The 21821-nt window shown below is 46.0% G+C and overlaps 1 protein-coding gene across 1 annotated transcript in view; it reads left to right on the top strand.

Moving 5' to 3' along the window:
• The first annotated feature begins 9552 nt into the window (after window positions 1–9552).
• The window catches only part of SNX18 (sorting nexin 18), a 28702-nt gene continuing 16433 nt past the window's right edge, over window positions 9553–21821 (top strand). Inside the window, exon 1 of the mRNA XM_027520067.1 lies at window positions 9553–11369. Within this exon, the coding sequence (XP_027375868.1) occupies window positions 9743–11369 (1627 nt within the window). The 5' untranslated portion in view covers window positions 9553–9742. The remainder of the gene's footprint in view (window positions 11370–21821) is intronic.

The following is a 21821-nucleotide window of genomic DNA, read 5'->3' as shown; positions in this document are numbered from 1 at the left end:
TCATTGCTGTATTCTTAGTACCTCCAAACAAACTTGCTGCCGTGACTATATTAATGTGTTTATATTAGGTAGTAAGTGCTATGATGAGAAGTAGCACAGGATGAAAGAAGGAGATGGGGAAAGGGGAGGTGATATTTACCAGAGTAACTGAAGACAGCTGCCTCAATAAACAAACCCATGCAATGTCACTAGCTTACCCAACTAAGGTTTTTTTTCCTCTCACAAAATCCAATTGCAGTTGGTGACTCAGGGGACCAAGCTCCCTGCCTCTTACTTACAGGTTCTCCAAGGCAGGAAAAGAAAGGAGCGATGGAAGATTCACGTTGATTTGGAATGAAGTGAAGGTGCAGTATGGTGGCCCTTTGGGGAAAGAGGAACCCAGACAGAGAAAACAGCAAAGAGAGTAAAGCTGAGCAAAGTGGGAAATCAACCACCCTTCTTAGATCTGTAAGAAAAGTGGGGTCACAGGGCAAACTCCCCAAATTGGAGAGACCCACGGGAGAATATAGAGAATCACAACTTCCTAGAGTAGAAACCTCTGCAGGAACCAGGGCTGGATAGGAAAATCTGAACTGTAATTCAGGAATTGCTGAAGGCTTAGTGTGGACAACTCTGAGAGTCACAAACCCCAGGGAGACCCAGTCATCAGGGCATCCCACACATCTGTGAGTTTTACCTCTTGGATCTCTACCACGTGCTCACAGTGAATGTCAAAGAGTTGTTCTGGCAGGGAAAAAGGAACCACTTTGAAATATTCCAGAGCATTCTGTTCTTCTTCACAAGAACTTTCCTCAGGAGAAACTTTTACCAGAGCCTAAGCTGCTTGGGCTTTAATGGAGCCCAGCTAATCTGGGGGCAGGGAAGTGCCCAATTCCAGCACCCTCTAGCCATCTAGCCTCACCTAAGAGAAGCACATGTGAAGTTCACAATCCAGAGACACAACCTCACCAAAAGCTTGGGACCTAATCGTAGACTAAAAGGTTTCCCAGCCCCCTACATCTTACTATATATCACTAAAGGCCAATACATCATGCCTGGCAAGCAAGAAAATATTACAAGGCATACTAAAAGGCAAAAATATAGTTGGAATAGAGAAAGATCAAGCATTAGAACCAGATTCGTATATGGCCAGGATGTTGGAATGATCAGATTGGGAAATTAAAACAACTATGATTAAAAAGCTAAGGGCTCTGATGAATAAAGGAGACAGTATACAAGTACTGATGGGCAGTGCAAGCAGAGAAATGGAAATTTGAGGAACTAAAAGAAATGCTAGAGCTCAAAAACACTGTAAAGAAATGAAGAACGCCTTTGATGGACTTATAGTAGATTGCACTTGACTGAAGAAAGGAAAGGGTGCATGGGTACAGCTTGTAGGAGATGAAGCTTTTCATGCCCTTGAACTTGTCTGCTAGGTGGGGCTATTGATGATGCACTGGAAGGGGTAGGGGTTCTTCCTGCCACTTGGGGCCAAGGGGCCGAGCGCCATGCACAACTTGTCCCCATCTTTCCTCTTCCCATGCTTTCCAACATCATACTGGAAGTCCTAGCTAAGGCAATGAAGAATAGGAAAAGTTATACAGTTTGGGAAGGAAGAAATAAAACTGTTTGCAGAGGATATGATTATTTATGCATAAAAATCCAGTAGAATCACAACAAATTCCACCCCACTATGAAATCCATAATACATTATAGCAAGGTTGCAGGATGCAAGGATAATATACAAAAGCCAACTGTTTTCCTATACACACTAGCAATGAACAAGTGGAGCTAAAATTAAAAGACAATGCCACTTATACTAGTACCCCCTCAAAGTGAACTACTTAGGCATACATATAACAAAACATGCACAAGATGTACATGGAGAAACTATAAAAACCGAGGAAAGAAATGAAAGAACAATTACACAAATGGAGAGATATTCCATGTTCATGAATAGGAATACTGAATATTGCCAAGCGGTCAATTCTTCCCAACTTGATCTATAGATCCAATGCAATTCCAATCAAAATCCCAGCAAGTTATTTTGTAGATATCCACTAACTGATTCTCAAGTTTATACAGAGAGGTATAAAACCTGGTATAGCCAACACAAAGTTGAAGGAGAAGAACAAAAGTTAAGATTGCTGAAACTACTCAACTTCAAACCTTACTCTAAAGCTGCAATAATCAGTACAGTGTAGTATTGGTGAAAGACAAAACAGACAAATCAGTGAAACAGAGAGCCCAGTAACAGACTCATAAATAGAGTCAACTGACCTTTGACAAAAGAGCAAAGATAGGTTTTTCAATAAATAGTTCTGGACCAACTGGACAGCCACATGCAAAAAAAAAAAAAAAAAAAGAATCTAGACATAAATCCTATACCCTTCACAAAAATTAACTCAAATGGATCAGAAACCTAAATGTACAAAATGCAAAATGATAAAAATCCTAGAAAATAACATGGAAAACCTAGGTGACCTTGGGTATGACAATGACTTTTCAGATATAACTTCAAAGGTGCTATCCATGAAAAAAAATAATCGATAAGTTCAACTTCATTAAAATTAAAACTTCTGCTCTGTGAAAGATTATATCAAGAAAATGAGAAGACAAGCCACAGATTGGGAGAAATAGTTGCAAAAGACACAGTTGATAAAGGACTGTTATCCAAAATATTCAAAAGATTCTTCAAAATAAAAAATAAAAAGTAACCCAATTTAAAAATGGGCCAATGTATAGAACAGTCTTTTGGACTCTGTGGGAGAGGGAGACGGTGGGATGATTTGGGAGAATGGCATTGAAACATGTATAATATCATATATGAAACTAGTCGCCAGTCCTGGTTTGATGCACGATACTGGATGCTTGGGGCTGGTGCACTGGGACGACCCAGAAGGATGGTATGGGGAGGGAGGAGGGAGGAGGGTTCGGGATGGGGAACACATGTATACCTGTGGCGGATTCATTTTGATATATGGCAAAACCAATACAATATTGTAAAGTTAAAAAATAAAATAAAAAAAAATAATAAGGAAACTGGCAAGCTGTTAAAAAAAAATTTTAATGGGCCGAAGACCTTAAGAGACACCTCACTGAAGAAGATATACAGATGGCAAATAAGAGCATGCAAAGATGCTCCATATCATATGTTATCAGGGAAGTGCAAATTAAAACAACAATGGCATACCACTACAAGCTTATTCAGTTCAGTTCAGTCGCTCAGTCATGTCCTACTCTTTGCGACCCTATGAATTGCAGCACGCCAGGCCTCCCTATCCATCACCAACTTCCGGAGTTCACCCAAACTCATGTCCATTGAGTTGGTGATGCTATCCAGCCATCTCATCCTCTGTCATCCCCTTTTCCTCCTGCCCCCAATCCCTCCCAGCATCAGAGTCTTTTCCAATGAGTCAACTTTTTGCATGAGGTGGCCAAAGTATTGGAGTTTCAGCTTTAGCATCATTCCTTCCAAAGAAATCCCAGGGCTGATCTCCTTCAGAATGGACTGGTTGGATCTCCTTGCAGTCCAAGGGACTCTCAAGAGGCTTCTTCAACACCACAGTTCAAAAGCATCAATTCTTCGGTGCTCAGCTATCTTTGCAGTCCAACTCTCACATCTATACATGACCACAGGAAAAACCACAGCCTTGACTAGATGGACCTTTGTTGGCAAAGTAATGTCTCTGCTTTTCAATATGCTATCTAGGTTGGTCATAACTTTCCTTCCAAGGAGTAAGCATCTTTTAATTTCATGGCTGCAGTCACCACCTGAAGTGATTTTGGAGCCCAGAAAAATAAAGTCTGACACTGTTTCACTGTTTCCCCATCTATTTCCCATGAAGTGATGGGATCAGATGCCATAATCTTCATTTTCTGAATGTTGAGCTTTAATCCAACGTTTTCACTCTTCTCTTTCACTTTCATCAAGAGGCTTTTTAGTTCCTCTTCACTTTCTGTCGTAAGGGTGGTGTCATCTGCATATCTGAGGTTATTGAGATTTCTCCTGGTAATCTTGCTTCCAGCTTGTGCTTCTTCCAGCCCAGTGTTTCTCATGATGTACTCTGCATATAAGTTAAATAAGCAGGGTGACAATATACAGCCTTGACAAACTCCTTTTCCTATTTGGAACCAGTCTGTTGTTCCATGTGCAGTTCTAACTGTTGCTTCCTGACCTGCATACAAATTTCTCAAGAGGCAGATCAGGTGGTCTGGTATTCCCATCTCTTTCAGAATTTTCCACAGTTGATTGTGATCCACACAGTCAAAGGCTTTGGCATAGTCAATAAAGCAGAAATAGATGTTTTTCTGGAACTCTCTTGCTTTTTCCACAATCCAGCAGATGTTGGCAATTTGATCTCTGGTTTCTCTGCCTTTTCTAAAACCAGCTTGAACATCAGGAAGTTCACAGTTCACGTATTGCTGAAGCCTGGCTTGGAGAATTTTGAGCATTACTTTACTAGCATGTGAGATGAGTGCAATTGTGCGGTAGTTTGAGCATTCTTTGGCATTGCCTTTCTTTGGGACTGGAATGAAAACTGACCTTTTCCAGTCCTGTGGCCACTGCTGAGTTTTCCAAATTTGCTGGCATATTGAGTGCAGCACTTTCACAGCATCATCTTTCAGGACTTGAAATAGCTCAACTGGAATTCCATCACCTCCACTAGCTTTGTTTGTAGTGATGTTTTTTAAGGCCCATTTGACTTTACATTCCAGGATGTCTGGCTCTAGGTCAGTGATCACACCATCGTGATTATCTGGGTCGTGAAGATCTTTTTTGTACAGTTCTTCTGTGTATTCTTGCCACCTCTTCTTAATATCTTCTGCTTCTGTTAGGTCCATACCATTTGTGTCCTTTATCGAGACCATCTTTGCATTAAATATTCCCTTGGTAGCTCTAATTTTCTTGAAGAGATCTCTAGTCTTTCCCATTCTGTTGTTTTCCTCTATTTCTTTGCATTGATAGCTGACGAAGGCTTTCTTATCTCTTCATGCTATTCTTTGGAACTCTGCATTCAGATGTTTATATCTTTACTGTTCTCCTTTGCTTTTCACTTCTCTTTTCACAGCTATTTGTAAGGCTTCCCCAGACAGCCATTTTGCTTTTTTGCATTTCTTTTTCATGGGGATGGTCTTGATCCCTGTCTGCTGTACAATGTCACGAACCTCATTCCACAGTTCATCAGGCACTCTATCTATCAGATGTAGTCCCTTAAATCTATTTCTCACTTTCACTGTATAATCATAAGGGATTTGATTTACATCATACCTGAATGGTCTAGTCGTTTTCCCTACTTTCTTCAATTTAAGTCTGAATTTGGCAATAAGGAGTTCATGATCTGAGCCACAGTCAGCTCCTGGTCTTGTTTTTGTTGACTGTATAGAGTTTCTCCATCTTTGGCTGCAAAAAATATAATCAATCTGATGTCGGTGTTGACCATCTGGTGATGTCCATGTATAGAGTCTTCTCTTGTGTTGTTGGAAGAGGGTGTTTGCTATGACCAGTGCATTCTCTTGGCAAAACTCTATTAGCCTTTGCCCTGCTTCATTCCGTATTCCAAGGCCAAATTTGCCTGTTACTCCAGCTGTTTCTTGACTTCCTACTTTTGCATTCCAGTCCCCTATAATGAAAAGGATATCTTTTTTGGGTGTTAGTTCTAAAAGGTCTTGTAGGTCTTCATAGAATCGTTCAACTTCAGCTTCTTCAGCATTACTGGTTGGGGCATAGACTTGGATTACTGTGATATTGAATGGTTTGCCTTGGAAACGAACAGAGATCATTCTGTCGTTTTTGAGATTGCATCCAAGTAGTGCCTTTCGGACTCTTTTGTTGACTATGATGGCCACTCCATTTCTTCTGAGGGATTCCTGCCCGCAGTAGTAGATATAATGGTCATCTGAGTTAAATTCACCCATTCCAGTCCATTTTAGTTCGCTGATTCCTAGAATGTCGACATTCACTCTTGCCATCTTCTGTTTGACCACCTCCAATTTGCCTTGATTCATGGACCTAACATTCCAGGTTCCTATGCAATATTGCTCTTAACAGCATCAGACCTTGCTTCTATCACCAGTCACATCCACAGCTGGTATTGATTTTGCTTATTAGAAGGGCCAAAATCCAGAACACTGATAACACCAAATGAGAGTGAGGATTTGCAGTAACAGGGACTCTCATTAATTGCTGGTGGGAATGCAAAGTTGTACAGTCACTGCAGAAGACCATTGGCATTTTCTTACAAAATTGAACATACTTCAGTAATCACATTACTTGATATTCACCCAAAGGAGTTGCTAACTTACAGCCACACAAAAACCTGCACAGAGATATTTACAGCAGCTTTATTCATAATTGGCAAAACTTGGAAGCAGCCAAGATGCCCTTCAGTAGGTAAGCGGATAAACTGTGGAATACCCGGGCAATGAAATATTATTCAGTGCTAAAAAGAAATGAGCTACCAAGCTATGAAAAGACACAGAGGAATCTTAAATGCATATTACTGAATGAAAGAAGCCAATCTGAAAAGGCTCCATAACATGTTTCCCACTATATGACCCACTAGAACAGGCAAAACTTTGGAGCAGAAGAGATATTAGTGTTTACCAAGGATTAGGAGGGAGGGAAGAGGGAAGGGATTAGCAGGCAGAACACAGAGGAGTCTTGGGGCAGTGGAAGTATTCTATATGATAACGTAATGGTGGATACATGTCATTATACATTTGTCCAAACCCATAGAATGTACAACACCGAGTGAATCCTAACAGAAGCTCTGGACTTTGGGTGATGGATGTGTCCATGGGGAGGCTGTGTATGGGGGTGGTAGTAGTGTGGCAGGCTGTATATGGAAAAATCTCTTTACTTTCTGCTCAGTTTTGCTATGAACCTACTACTGCTCTAAAAAAACAAAGTCTACTGAAAAAAAAAAAGCAAGCATGCTTGTCTTGTTCCAGAAATAGCAAAGAAACCACTGTGGTTTCTCTCCAGTGGAAGAGAGGGGTAGAAAGAGGGGCAGGAGCCCAGCCACCTAGGAAAGAAGTGTGAAAATGTCCTTGTTTGGAGCCATTTAGTATTCCCTAGTGACTTGTTTTTCGAAAAGCATAATGAGATGGAAATAGTTGATGGTTATAATGATGATTCTGTAAATTTAGTTATGAATAATATGCTTCATTTTCTAGAGAAATCTCTTTACAATGTACTACTGTATCTACTTCCTTGAGTGAACATTTATAAGTTTTTAATACTTGAGTATATTTTCTAGCTATCCACAGCCTTTAAGGGGTGGTGTCTTTCCTGCTATTAGGGTGCCATGGAGCTAGGAACCATGTCCCTGTCATTCATGACCCCTAAACATTTGCTCCTGCACTGGTTCCGCAAACAACCTCTGGAATCCAGCAATTCCCCAGCCATGACTCTACAGAGAAGCCCAACCTGTCTATAAATGCCATCCTCTCAAATTTCAGCAACATTCACACCTGAAACAGATTTTCAGTCTTCCTCCCTATTTGAAATCCCAAAGCATTGCAAGTTTCATGCTACTTTAATAACTCTTTAATCTAAAAGGTTAACTACCAGATGAATAGTAAAGGTGAAACAGAATATATTTAACGTAAGTATTTTGGATTAGCTTCTCAGGAGCTAATCAGTAAAATAAATTGTATTCTCGATGTTTCGTACAGGTTGACGTCATGATTCTGACCACATCAATTGCTGACATCAAAATTCAGTGACCTCTGTTGCTTGCTGTGAGAACCATCCTAACCCAGAATTTTCAGCTACAAGTGGTGTAATTCAGAAGTTGCTTACTGAACTGAATTAAGGGTTTGTATTAGGGATAAATACTGTGGGAGTAACTCTGGTATACTGGGTTGGTGGTTTTGTGCAGGAAGCTTAGAATTCCACAGCTCTTATAATGATTGTATACTCTTCTGGCTTGTTTCCCAGATTTTCTTGAAAAGGGTCAGAAGACAGGATGAAATTAATGACATATGAATGCTAACACCCAATTAGAGGTATCTTCAAAGGAATAATTAGGCTAGACTTAATAAGAGGGGATTCTGAGAAGAAAAAGCTTTAGGCAAATTATACTCTGAAAGAAAAGAAGATGTGAAATAAGGCAACTCTAGGAGATTGGAGTTGATTAAAACTTCAGGAAGTGATTTTATCTACTTACCTTAAAAGTAATATAAACATAGTGAGACAAATGAATGGAGAGGGGTGGTCACTGAGTCCAGACTAGGAGCAGGGGTCTGAGCACTGGTACCCTTCCTCCAGCACATATCCGGGGACTGTAATTTTAGGACCCCTATTCTCTTTATGATGGAGAAGGAAACGGCAACCCACTCCAGTATTCTTGCCTGGAGAATCCCATGGACAGAGGAGGCTAGTGGGCTACAGTCCATAGGGTCGCTAAGAGTGGGACACGACTGAAGCAATTTAGCATCCTGGTGGCTCAGACGGTAAAGTGTCTGCCTGCAATGCGGGAGACCTGGCTTTGATCCCTGGGTCTGATCCCTGGGTCGGGAAGATCCCCTGGAGAAGGAAATGGCCACCCACTCCAGTACTCTTGCCTAGAAAATTCCATGGATGGAGGAGCGTGGTGGTCTACAGTCCATGGGGTCGTAAAGACTGAGTGACTTCGCTTTCTTTTCTTTCTTTCTTATGAAGGAGGACGAGGTTTTTGCTTTTCAAAATAACAACAGCAGCAGCAACAGCGGCAGCAAACACTTAAACTGTGCTTCCCACCTATAATGCTAGCTCTCCGTTTCATTTTCCTCATCTGTAAATAGGGATTCCACGATTATCAAATCCCCACAACAAATTCCGGAGTGCAAAAAGTGACTTGCTCAAGGTCATACAGGCAGGGATTATCAGAAGACAGATCGACCCCAGTAGCCTGGGGCGGAAGCTTCTCTCATTCAAGCGTTTTAGGAAGGGGAACGGACACAGGCAAAACGCAAGCTCTCTCAGCACATTTATTTTAGTGTAAACTCTCCAATGCCTCCCTCCGCCGCACCACCCTTAGCCTCTTAATTGCTGAAACGCAGCGCCTTCCTTACTTTGGTCTTGTCACGCTCCTCTCTTTTTTGACCAAAAACCTCCAGTGGGTAGATGTTAGGGAGCTGCTCCGTCAGTTTACAGCGCCCCTCCCCGCCTCGCGTCTTTCTTAGCGCAATAGCTAACATTCATTGAAAATCCTTCAACAGACGCGTGGGTTTATGTCATTGTATGAGTATTCACTGAGCGCTCAGAGTGGGAACGTTAATCAGCAATGAAAATATTAACTTATTTCTAGGCTATATATTTTTTTTCAACTTAAGAGCCTAAAAAAGAAAAATCTCAGTTCACTTCCGAAAAGAAACCTTCATCCTCAAGCTCTCACCCCTGCGCCTCACTGAACGGCACTGGCCACAAGGGGGCAGTGGCGGCCACGGAGTCGAATCTGGGGATGTGTGCGGCGGCTCGGCCATCGGTTGCTCTCGCCTGGCGCGCGGCTCTCGGCCTTGGATTAGCGCAGCTGGGGACGTGGGAGGCCGCGGGCCCCGCCCCCGACCGGCGGCGGCGGCGGCCCAGCGCGGCAGTCTGCGCTGCAAGCGGAGCGGCGCGGAGGGCGCGACCAGCGGGTGGGGGCCCAGGAGTGTGTACTGCCTTCCGGGCTCCTCTCCGCGCGCTAGGGCGCGGGCACCACCGCGGGCCCCTCGGGCGGGCGCCAGGCTCAGGGCGCCGGGGGTCGGGGAGGCAGCCCATCGGGGTGCCGGGACCATGGCGCTGCGCGCCCGGGCGCTCTACGACTTCAGGTCGGAGAACCCGGGCGAGATCTCACTGCGGGAGCACGAGGTGCTGAGCCTGTGCAGCGAACAGGACATCGAGGGCTGGCTCGAGGGGATCAACAGCCGCGGAGACCGCGGCCTCTTCCCGGCCTCTTACGTGCAGGTGATCCGCGCCCCCGAGCCCGGCCCGGCGGGCGACGGCGGCCCGGGCGCCCCGGCCCGCTACGCCAACGTGCCACCCGGGGGCTTCGAACCCCTGCCTGCCGCGCCGCCCACCTCTTTCAAGCCGCCGCCCGAAGCCTTCCAGCCCCTGCTGCAACCGCAGCAGGCGCCGCCGGTGAGCACCTTCCAGCCGACGGGCGCGGGCTTCTCGTACGGCGGGAGCGCCCTGCAGCCGTCGCCGCAGCAGCTCTACGGCGGCGGCGGCTACCAGGCCAGCCAGGGCAGCGACGATGACTGGGATGATGAGTGGGACGACAGCTCCACCGTGGCTGACGAGCCGGGCGCACTGGGGAGCGGCGCTTACCCGGACCTCGACGGCTCGTCGTCTGGGGGCGTCGGCGCTGCTGGCCGCTACCGCCTGTCCACGCGCTCCGACTTGTCGCTGGGCTCCCGCAGCGGCTCTGCGCCCCCGCAGCACCATCCGTCAGGGGCCAAGAGCTCGGCCACCGTGAGCCGTAACCTCAACCGCTTCTCCACCTTCGTCAAGTCTGGCGGGGAGGCTTTCGTGCTGGGTGAGGCATCGGGCTTCGTGAAGGATGGGGACAAGCTGTGCGTGGTGCTGGGCCCCTATGGCCCCGAGTGGCAGGAGAACCCCTATCCCTTCCAGTGCACCATCGACGACCCCACCAAGCAGACCAAGTTCAAGGGCATGAAGAGCTACATCTCGTACAAGCTTGTGCCCACGCACACGCAGGTGCCGGTGCACCGGCGCTACAAGCACTTCGACTGGCTGTATGCGCGCCTGGCCGAGAAGTTCCCGGTCATCTCGGTGCCCCACCTGCCCGAGAAGCAGGCCACCGGCCGCTTCGAGGAGGACTTCATCTCCAAGCGCAGAAAGGGCCTCATCTGGTGGATGAACCACATGGCCAGCCACCCGGTGCTGGCGCAGTGCGACGTCTTCCAGCACTTCCTGACCTGCCCCAGCAGCACCGACGAGAAGGCCTGGAAGCAGGGTAAGAGGAAGGCCGAGAAGGATGAGATGGTGGGCGCCAACTTCTTCCTGACCCTGAGCACGCCCCCCGCCGCCGCCCTCGACCTGCAGGAGGTGGAGAGCAAGATCGAAGGCTTCAAGTGCTTCACCAAGAAGATGGACGACAGCGCGCTGCAGCTCAACCACACAGCCAACGAGTTCGCGCGCAAGCAGGTGACCGGCTTCAAGAAGGAGTACCAGAGGGTGGGGCAGTCCTTCCGCGGCCTCAGCCAGGCCTTTGAGCTGGACCAGCAGGCCTTCTCGGCCGGCCTGAACCAGGCCATCGCCTTCACCGGAGATGCCTACGATGCCATCGGCGAGCTCTTCGCCGAGCAGCCCAGGCAAGACCTGGACCCGGTCATGGACCTGTTGGCGTTGTATCAGGGCCACCTGGCCAACTTCCCCGACATCATCCACGTCCAGAAAGGTAAAGCCTGGCCTTAAGAGCGGATGGTGTGGGATGTGTTGTTCAGGCTGAGAGGGTCACTTTGACAGAAGTCCCATTGTCTGTTTCAGATTAATATCCCACAGGTCGGGATCCCGGCAGGGATGTGGGCAGCCAGGCGGTGCCCCAAGGGTAGGGCAGATGGTGGGCTGGTAGCTTCCTCCTTAAAATATTTCCAGACAGGCTTTTCCAGACAGGCTGCGGGTACTCTCTTCAGAGGAGGTTGAGAGAGCACTTTTGACGACAGTGCTGTCATTTTAGAGTTTGAATAGTTGGGTAATGAGCTTCTGGGATCGGTCATCTTGTGTTTAGGGTAGAATCAGAAGGGGACCCAAGCCATGTTAGGCATCCATTTGAACACTGGCAGTGTCACTTAGCCGTGGGTTTCGGGAAGTGTGGAAATCAGGGGCAAGAGTGGATATCTGCAGATAAAGGTAAGTCCTGCTTTCGCCCCTCTGCTCGTCTCAGCCCCTGCATTGGTAGAGAAATTAGGGTCAGTTCTCTGTAGGTACTACTTAAATGGGGCGGCATAGGAATTTCCTGCACAGGCTTCTTGCTTGCGACCTTTGTGAAATAAGGTAAAACACTCAGCCAAATTTCAGGAAGTTTTAAGAAAATTACTCTCTTTAAGCTTGGTCATTTTGAATTTGGTGTCTACTAACCGACTGAAATTAAGATGTAGAATGTATAGGATCTGAGTATTGTGTCTGAGAGCAGTGTTTCTGGTATCTCAGCGAGTTAGCTGCCCAGCTGTCGGAGCTTGTTTTATTTAGTCGTCGTTAGTGTCCCTAAAGACTGAAGTTTGCAGATTGTTTTCTTAGAAAATAAATTAGAGCAGAATTAGAGCAGTAATTCCTGCCTTAACCTTACTCGCTGGCTTGCATTCTGATAGCCTGCCTGGAGAGAGGGAGAATGGGGAGGGGTTGGAGTGGGGAGGCAGCCTTGCTGAGAAGGTCTTCGGTTCAGTGTGGGGGAGGGGAAGAGGACGTTACTAACCACCTTCCTGAGGGGGTGGAAACCTCCTTGGGCCAGTGCCTCTGGCCCTGGGTAATGAGTCGCTCGCTGCCCTTTCAGGTGGGACTGCTCATTTACAAACAGCCCAGATCTTTAACCTGTTCTTCCTGGTATTAAGCTAAAGTTTGCCTCTCTTAATTCTCTTTCTGTTCCCTGGAAACACACAAAGTAAGTTTCTTCCTTGTCATGTCAGCCCATCAGAACTTTTGGAAAAGCAGCTTCCTTTCCCTCTGCTGCACTCCTGCCTCTTCCGAGTAGGTGACAGGCTTCTAACTCCCCAGAGCGGGGTCCGGCAAACTTGCTGATGCTGGTGTAGTCCCTGCTAAAATGCACTGCCCCAAACATCTGCGATACTAGATTCAGTGGAGAAGACTAACTTTTTTTGACAATTTACATCTTATAAGTGCAGTATAAGGTTAAATTAGCTGTTTGGGCAGCCATATCACTATTGACCTGCGTTGAACCTGCGTCTTTGTTCCCTGTGACCCCCCTTTTTTGCATAAATTGCTTTGGATTCTTGATATTTTAGTCGGTGCTGGTGCAACTGACTCTTTGAGCCTTTAATGCGGGATCTAACATTTAAATTCCACTGTGTTACATCATTCTGGATCCAGTGCTGGGTACCTTTTTACATGTTTCTGTGAGTTTATGCAGATTGTTGGTAAACAGTTGAAAGGGTGGAGCCAGGTACAAATGCCTGCAGTCACACACAGGTGGCTGGCTACTACAGGGCAGCATCAGTTCATTCAGTGGTTTTACTGTCCACACACTCAGCCTTGCTGAGTGGCTCTGCTGTCGAAGTGATTAGAAAATACTTGATGTTTGCTATAAAGTCTATTTTGAGTTTATATGTAGTCTGTTAAGCCATGTACATAGTTTATTTTTTCTTTTTAACACTAGAACTAAAATCATCTCCTATTGGGATTTGAGAGACTTCCTTCATTAAAACCAGTACCATTTTTACATTGTTTAAACAATTCAAGGGCCCTAAACATAATCTTCAGGAACTTCAGAAAGAACATCAGTTGATATTCAACATGGTTTGTTTCTGCTGTAGCCTTGGTGTGTGATGTACAGGGAGTGTGTGTCCCTGGATAACATGTCTTTAGAATGTACTGCCATTTAAAGCTATAGCGTGCAGTGCATAAAGCTAAAAGCATTTGTTTACAGCCAGCATTTATCAAGGATGCTAGTGTTGGCCGTTTTAGGAATACAGATGAGCTTTAAGCACGGCTGAAGCTTTTTGAACATGTTCTGGATGTTCACATGATTGTATGGAGCAGAAGAAACATCCCCCTCCCACCCCCACTACACAGTTGCTGTTGGGACGAATCTTCATCTCAGCACTTGGGAATTTTGTTTGCAAGTTGTTTTTTCCTTCAGGATCTCAAAACATAATCATATTGTAGACCTTACTGTGACTTTTGAGAGAAGAGTCAAAAAAAAAAAAAGTGAAAATCTTGAAGCAGTTTGTGCGATCTTTTGTTGTGAGTATTTGGCCCAAAGTTTTTATTAAGTCTTTGTTGTTTCCAGTAAGAGAAAAGTGGTTTTATCCCTTTTACATTTTACATGTTCTAATCATATATTACCCTGGAGAAAAGCTTGGCAACCCACTCCAGTATTCTTGCCTGGAGAATTCCATGGACAGAGGAGCCTGACAGGCTACAGTCCATAGGATTGCACAGAGTCGGACACGACTGAAGCGACTTAGCACACACGCAATCTTATATTAAGAGACCCACATTCAGTTGAGTCAGAAAAAGATTAGAAAGTACTTTTTGATTACTAAAGCAGTTATGAAGGGGAGTTAATTAGTTGTTTTTCTCCCTTTGTCCTTGGGGGGAGAGGACGGGACCATTAGGCTCCTCTGGAGCCTTTTTCTTATCCAGGAGACTGCTGCCATCAGCCAGCTTTCCCAGAGTTTTGGACCTGAGTTCTTCCATGCTGAGTCTGTAAGCCACACGTAACTCTCTAAGTTAGTTACAGTTCAATAAAATTTTAAAAATTCGGTTCCTTAGTCATACTAGCTATACTTCAGGTGCTTTATAGCCAGCGGCTATCATACTGGACAACAGAGATGAGGCCTGTTTCCTTCCTTGCTCGAGGTTCCCATTGGACCGTGTTGAGCTGGACTCTTGGCCAGAGTTTAACTGTACATCCTGTCATGGGTTTCTCTGGCAAATCGATGATCTTTTCACATACTTCCAGATAGTTTTCTTTTCTCGATCACCTGGCATCCCCTCTCTGTATGGACTTAAGGAATAAAAAATAGGCGGGGAAACAGGTCCTGCTAGATCCTTCTCTACAGAACATCCCGGGTACCCAACCATTGAGTAATACTTGTGCAGTGGGAGGAAGTCCACCGGTTTTGCAGCCTGCCTTCATGCCCCATTCAGAAAACCCAGCTGGGTTCCGGATGGACATTTGAGGCTCATAAGGAACCATCTCCAGAAAGAGGGTGGGAAACGTGAACACCCTGCAGTGTGGTCAGCTGGGGTTCACTGACCATACTTAGCACTGAAGCCACTGCTTAATCATGGTTTTAGCATAAGTGCTTTCTGCAAAAATGAAGAGAGCCTTGTGTTTCCTTCAGCGAAAAGGGAATGTTAGAATTCTGATTTTTTTTTTTTTTAATCTACTGATGAAGTCTTAGATAAACAGACCTATTTTGGTTCATGGAGTTCAGTGTAGGAAGAAGGCAGTTTTCTGTAGTCTGAGGTACAGTAGATGGAATTCAGAACTTGAATTTTATTCATATTTTGCTTTGTTGTCACAGGAGCCCCTTAAATTCTTTGTTCATGGACGGTTCATTGATTGCTGATAACCAGCCTACACAGGTCTATCAGTGAGCTTTGTAACCCTGTGCTCTTGATTTTCTTTTCTTGAAACGGCAGCCTCTTATCCCCTTCTCTTCATCGTCCCTGCCTGCTGTATGCTTTTATAATGCCAGTGTTAGTGAGTTTGGTGTGGTGTGTAGAATATATTTCACTATCAGTTTCTTAGCATATTCAATTCTGTTTCCAAAGATACGATTAATCTCTGGTATTTAATGAAGCTTAATCTGGAAGGCAGCGAGTGATGGTGGTTTAAAAGCTTTGGGCTTATCTCTTGGGGAATTCTGTGAAAGGGAAAGACTGTAATGTTAGATGATGAGAAATGTTGGTTTCATCTTTGTTTATGAATCTGGACTAGATAGCCAGAGGCAGTGACTTAAAGGGAAATTGTATTCCAGAGAAAAGGTATAAAATCATGTAAAGGTGATTGGTTGGTATAGTCTGAGTATGTGAAGTGGGGATGCAGAACCAGACAAATAAACAGGCAGTCCTGTTTTCTGTGCTCGTAAATTAAACATGCAGGGTCTACTTCACTGCCCTCTGTAAATGGTCCAGACGGAGCTTCCTTTTGAACAAAAAACAACCCCAGGACCTCAGGAATGATACACCAGTAGTGAGCCTGTCAGTCTTGTGGGTAGAATTTCACCATTGTGCTTCCTGTCAGCACAGGGAGGGTTGGTCTTCTGTCCCCCAGACATTAATTAAAGATAGCCAGAGTCCCGGCAGGGCACTCGAGGTGAGGCTGGGCCACAGCAAGCCCTTCCCTCTCTGCTCCCCATTCTCCTGTGTCTAAACATAGCCCTGAGATGGTGGTGCCAGAAATACAGAGAAGAGGTCTATTAAGCGGGCTGTTTACAAGCTCATCCTTACTTTGAAACGTCTGGGCTAGCAACTGAGGTCATTCACCGTTTTTGCTTTTGTCTCATCTATAACTGTACCATTTTTCCTCTCCCATCCACTCCTAGTTATTTTTTAAGGAGACTTCAGTTCCAGCCTTAAGATTTGGCCCAATCTATATTTTCTTAGTGGAGACAAATTTGCCTTTGGGGTTTTTGTTTTACATGACTGAATCCCTTGGTTAAAGCATCAGTGTGACTGGCCACTGAATGTCTTGGTCACCATCTAGGTGGGGACACTACTCACATCACCTTGTCATTGGTTTTTCCGACTTCTTTTTTGAGCCGTGAAGCCCTCTACAGAATCCTATCAGGAAGTCTGGTCCGTTAGGCTGGTCACTGTAGAGCCCAGAGGTGGCATGGACCCGAACTGCCACTCACGGTCTTCTGAGGAATCTTGGGCTCAGCTGGACTGTCTGTCCTCTTGAAGTGTCATATGCACAGCCTCCTATCTGGTCATTTTTGAATTTTCAAAGACCGTGTGGAACCTAAACAACCCTTACCAACATGACACTTTTCTTTTCAGGCTAAATAATCTGCTGTCTCTTGAAGTGTTTTTTAAAACTAAAGTTTCATATCAAATTAGACTTAATTTGCTATCTATTTATGATGATCACACACACACACACACACAAATAGCACACTAATGCTTAGCTCTGTTTAGAGACACTGTGCCCAGAAGACCTGAACTGTTTGTCATCCCATGTTTGCAGAGCACAGACTCGATTTGTGTCAGCAAGAGGGACAGACAGGACTCTGATCCTCATGGAGGTTTTTGTTGTTGTTGCAGTGGGGGTGCAGAGCAAGTCCCATCACGGAGTTTTTTGACTGGTGGCAGGGAAGCTGTGTTCCAGGGTGCTGAGAGTCCCCGGGGCTATACAGAGCAGATGGGGTTGGTCTGGGTCTGATGGGGGGCTGAGTCAACTCTGGAGCCCCACAGCAGAGTCCGGTCACCATGGGCCAGCCTGACATCTGGGTGACCAGATGTGAGGGGATCCTCGGGCAGCTGTTTTAACCTCTGTGAGCCCCGTTTTCTCCCTGACAGAGGGAACACTTCCTCATAAGGTCATCATGAGGACCAAATGTTACGGTTCTTAGTAGTTGCTCACTAAGCAATTGATTTTGCAAAGTATAAAGATACTTTTAAGATGGGAGATACTCTCCCTTAAAAGACAATTCCAGAGATCTTATCATCCCTTCAGGTGGCCTTTTACCGCCAGAATTGCAGACAAAGTGTAAAACCCCATAGAGTCACAGGTACAATAGTTGAGTGCTGTATTTTAATGCAGCTGTTGTTTTGCACACCAGGAAAAATGGTGACTGGAGTAATCATTGGTGTTATTGGAGTCACCAGTTTGCTGTGGTTCACATTAAGGAGTTTATGTAAATTGTCTCTTGTCAGCCTCTCTCTTCCTCCAGATTCCTGTGTCCTTGCACAAGCGCTGGCGTTTCTGAGCCTCAGTTCTGTCACCTGAAACCCTGAGGGTCACGGTTTCCTAGATGTCGTTTTGTTGGTTAACTCTTTTAATAGCATCGCTCCTGCGTTGAAAACAAAATATCAAAAAAATAATAATAATAAAATATTCCAAAGTATATAGTGAACATTTTGACCTTGTTTCAGGCTAGTTTCAAGAGCATTCTATTTGTTTATGTGTCTCTGTAATCTCGGGGCATGAAAATCCTTTATGGGTTGGCATGAAAGAAGAGTCACGCACATTTAGTTCAGATCAGCAAACAGGCATCCAGGTCTTCCCCTGCCAGGTGTTGCGAATGTGAAAGTGATGACTCCCTGGCCTCCAGCCTGTGATGAGAGCTCCCAGGTGTGCTGACGCCAAGGCGTGCTGGGTGGCTGGAGCAGCTTTCCTCCGACCCAGATGAGGGTGTAATTAATAGGGCCACCAAAGAGAGAAGGTGTGATGGGCTGTTTTCCCTCCTACAAGCTGTAGTTCACCTTGAGTTCTAAGTACTGTCTCCTCTTCAGACATAGAGCCAGTCTTGTATTGTTGATCTTGCATTTGTAGCTCGGTTAAGCTTCAAGGTGGACGACTTTTAGCCCACATGTCATTTCTTCTCCCTTTCCTTGGAACTTTGTATCTCTCACTGTGATGTGACTTTTTTCTTCTGATAAAGAAGTTTTATTTGTTATTTAGCAGGTAGGGAGGCACTGGTTAGGGAGGAGAGCTTAGCATCATTCAGTTTATTCATGGGATCCTCTGAAAGGTAAACCTGATCTTATTCAACAAATATTTAAGTGCCCATCAGACACTAGTAAAGATGCTACAGTTGCACCAGAAGTCAAAGCAAAGATCACCACCCTTGTAGAGTTTGCATTCTAGCAGGGTGGAGACACAAAGAAAAAACACACACTGAGTAATTATAATGTGTGTCCAAGTATGATATGTGTTCAGTTCAGTCACTCAGTCATGTCTGACTCTTTGCGACCCCATGGACTGCAGCATGCCAGGCTTCTCTCTCCTTCACCATCACCCAAAGCTTGCTCAAACTCATGTCTATTGAGTTGGTGATGCCATCCAGCCATCTCGTCCTCTGTCATCCCCTTTTCGTCCTGCCTTCAATTTCTCAGCATCAGGGTCTTTTCCAGTGAGTCACTCTTCGCATCAGGTGGCCAAAGTACTAGAGCTTCAGCTTCGGCATCAGTCCTTCCAGTGAATATTCACAGTTGATTTCTTTCAGGATTCACTGGTTTGATCTCCTTGCAGTCCAAGGGACTCTCGGGGAACCGCACCTGCACCCACAGCAGCCTCTCTGGGTCACCCCTCACGACCCAGGCTGGCCCCCACCTCCAGAGTGCAGTGGGAAAAACACCTCGGTCAGAAAGAATCTGGCGACCGGGCCCCAGGTGTGCCCACCACCTGCCTCAACGCCACAGTCTGGGCCTGTCCCCACCTCCAGAGCAGGGGACCTTGGGGCCGAGGGGGAATGAACGCTCCTAAGAGTGGCACAGAAGTAGGCTAGACCACCAAGCCACAGGCGCTCTGGGCACAGAAGACCCTCTCCGTGCCCACCACGGTGGCCCAGCCCAGGTAAGGCTGAGTCAGTTGGTCTCTGCGGCCGGAGGGGCACAGGGCGATGCTGGTCGACCTGATGAGGCGACCCAGGAGCTTGAATCTGGAGCGCAGTGACAGTCACCCACCTCATGGTATATGTTAGGGGGAAAATAGATGTGGAACAGAACAAGTGGACTTGCGGAGGCAGGAGGCAGAATGAGGTACGTATTGAAAAGCATGATCATCGAGAAGATGAGATTTAAGGAGGTGAGGGAGGTAACCAAACAGGTATGGGGGCAGAGTTCTTCAGGCAGGAGATACAGCTGGGGTAAAGGTGCTAGCGTGGGTGTGTGCTGGGCCTGCTGAGGAACGGCAGGGAGACAGGTGATGGGTGCTAAGAGAGTCTGAGTGGGAGGGGAGGGCCCAGAAGGTTCGACTTACAGGGCTTCCTAGGCCATTAGGATTTGGAGTGAAAGCCCTAGTTTGACGGGAGCCATTGCAGGTTTTGAGGGAAGGAGTGATATACCAGTAGACCTTTTAACAGACTTACTCCACTTGCTGTGCTAAGAAGAGAATGGGCAGGGATGAGGCAGGGTGGGGAGGTCAAAGGTAGAAGCTGCTGCTGCTGCTCCTGCTAAGTCACTTCAGTCGTGTCCAACTCTGTGTGACCCCATAGATGTAGCTAGGGGCCAGTAAATCTGATAATGTGGCTGAGAGATGATGAGATAGTGAGGTTTCACTCTAGATTTATTTTAAAGATAGAATCAGCAGGTTTTCCTAAAGGAACAGATGTGGCACCTGAGAGGAAGAGGAGACGTCAGAGTGAGTCTGATTTGGGCTTCATCAATGCTAATAATGGAGTTTCCATCAGCTGAGATGAGGAAGGCTGTGAGTGACACAGGGGTGGGGATGGGCTATTAGGACTTGAGTGTAAGCCTTGAGGGTGGACAGGCTCCTGCATTCTGTTCCACATCTCCCCTACCCGGCGCATTCACAGTCAAGCCCCAGGTCAAGTTCCTGTCCTTGGAGTATCCCAGCCCTTTTCTAAGTCGTCTTTGCTGATAGAATGCTGACTGGTGTGCCAGAGACTGTATGTTGCTTGGTTAGTGTGCAGGGATCGTGTTTTTACGTTCCTCAAGTATAAAGTTCCACTATTTCATACATGCATAGTAAGTATTTAATGAATGCTTGTTGAATTAATGAAGTAGGCACTCCAAAGTACTTCTTGGTTAATTTTGAAATAGATTTCTTCTGTAATTTATAGAATGTTTTTGTTTTTCTATTTATGTGATGATGGATAACAGGATTTAAAAGCGTACAGGAAATAAAGATAGGATTTGGATGTGTTTTATGGGTGAAGTCATGAACATGTGAGCAGTTTAATTCTTAGACTTAAGTATCTACAAAATGACTTTCCAAAATTCACTGGAGTGGGGAGGAGGAGAGGAAGTTTGAAAATGCTTCATTTTATGTGCCAGAAGAATTATGTACCTCATGATTGAACTTTATATTGATTCTTGGTGTTTAAACTCGTGTATCGTATGTTTCTCTCCTCTTTGGTAAGCTTTCATGATACTACTCTTTCCCTGGGGTCCCTTTTGCTTAATTCAAAACATGTGAATTAGAGCCTGTGTGTTCAGGGTGTTGAGTGACTTGGATGCACAAACCATTGGGTGTGGGTGTTGGGCAGGAGGTGCCTGCCCTCAGGGAAAATGCAGTTCCATGAGGGAGGGAGAATGTGTGTGCAGAAAACTGAAATGAGAGGTGGATCTGACTTAGTTCCTGTGTAATAATAGTGCATGAGAGTCCAGGGTTGTGTTAGAGGTTTGAGTGGTAGCATTGGTTTTCCCTTTGAAAGATAGTTGTATTTTGCCTTTTGGAGGAACATTGATGGACAGTGCATGGTTGATCTGGAAATGCTTTAGGATAGGTTTGATAAGCATATAAGAGCTGATAGGCTCCATGCCCAGAGCTTAGGTCACTGAGGGAGGCTGACAGGTGAGTTAGCTGTCACTATACAGTGTGACCCATACAGGCACGGTAGCACATGCCATGGTGTGAAGTAGGACAGAGGAGGTGTGGTTAACTATGCAGAGTTCAAGGGTGGCTCCTCCCTGTCTCAGCTGAAGAAGAGTTTTGAAAAGCAGTTGGGAGTTTGCCTGGTGGGCAGCGCAGGGAAGGGCATTCTGGGCAGAGGGAACCATAAGTACAAAAATCAGGGACTAAACCCGGCTGCCTCTCACATCAGCCTTGGCATGGTTGCAGCTGGACATAGGGCCCCTTCTGGATGCACTGAATCTGAAAGGCAGGAACATGTAGCCTAGACACTGGTGTTCTTAAGAAAGGTCCTCGTGGTTTTGATCCTGGAGGTGATGGAGGGAGCCTCATGGAAGATCAACAGGGGTATTGATGTGATCGGGCCTGCAGTCCTGGTGACGGGTGTGAAGGGTGGCTTGGGGTAGGGCAAGATGGGAAGTTCTTGGAATAGTTCGGGCAAGACATGGTGAAATACTAACCTGAGAGAATGTCTTTGGGGGTGGGGAAGAGGAGACAGAAGGAGGTGTTGGCCAACAGGAGTGGGGGAAGGGGCAGGGAGAATAAAATGCCCTGCACACTGAGCCTGTGGAGCTGCCAGCAAAGATGCCGGAAGATGCATCAGGGTCTGCAGCCAACAGGTCAAAC

The sequence above is a fragment of the Bos indicus x Bos taurus genome, chromosome 20 (assembly GCF_003369695.1).
Source record: "Bos indicus x Bos taurus breed Angus x Brahman F1 hybrid chromosome 20, Bos_hybrid_MaternalHap_v2.0, whole genome shotgun sequence".
NCBI lineage: Eukaryota > Metazoa > Chordata > Mammalia > Artiodactyla > Bovidae > Bos > Bos indicus x Bos taurus.
The sequence above is the reverse complement of the archived record's forward strand: the minus strand, read 5'-3'. Positions and strand labels throughout refer to the sequence as shown.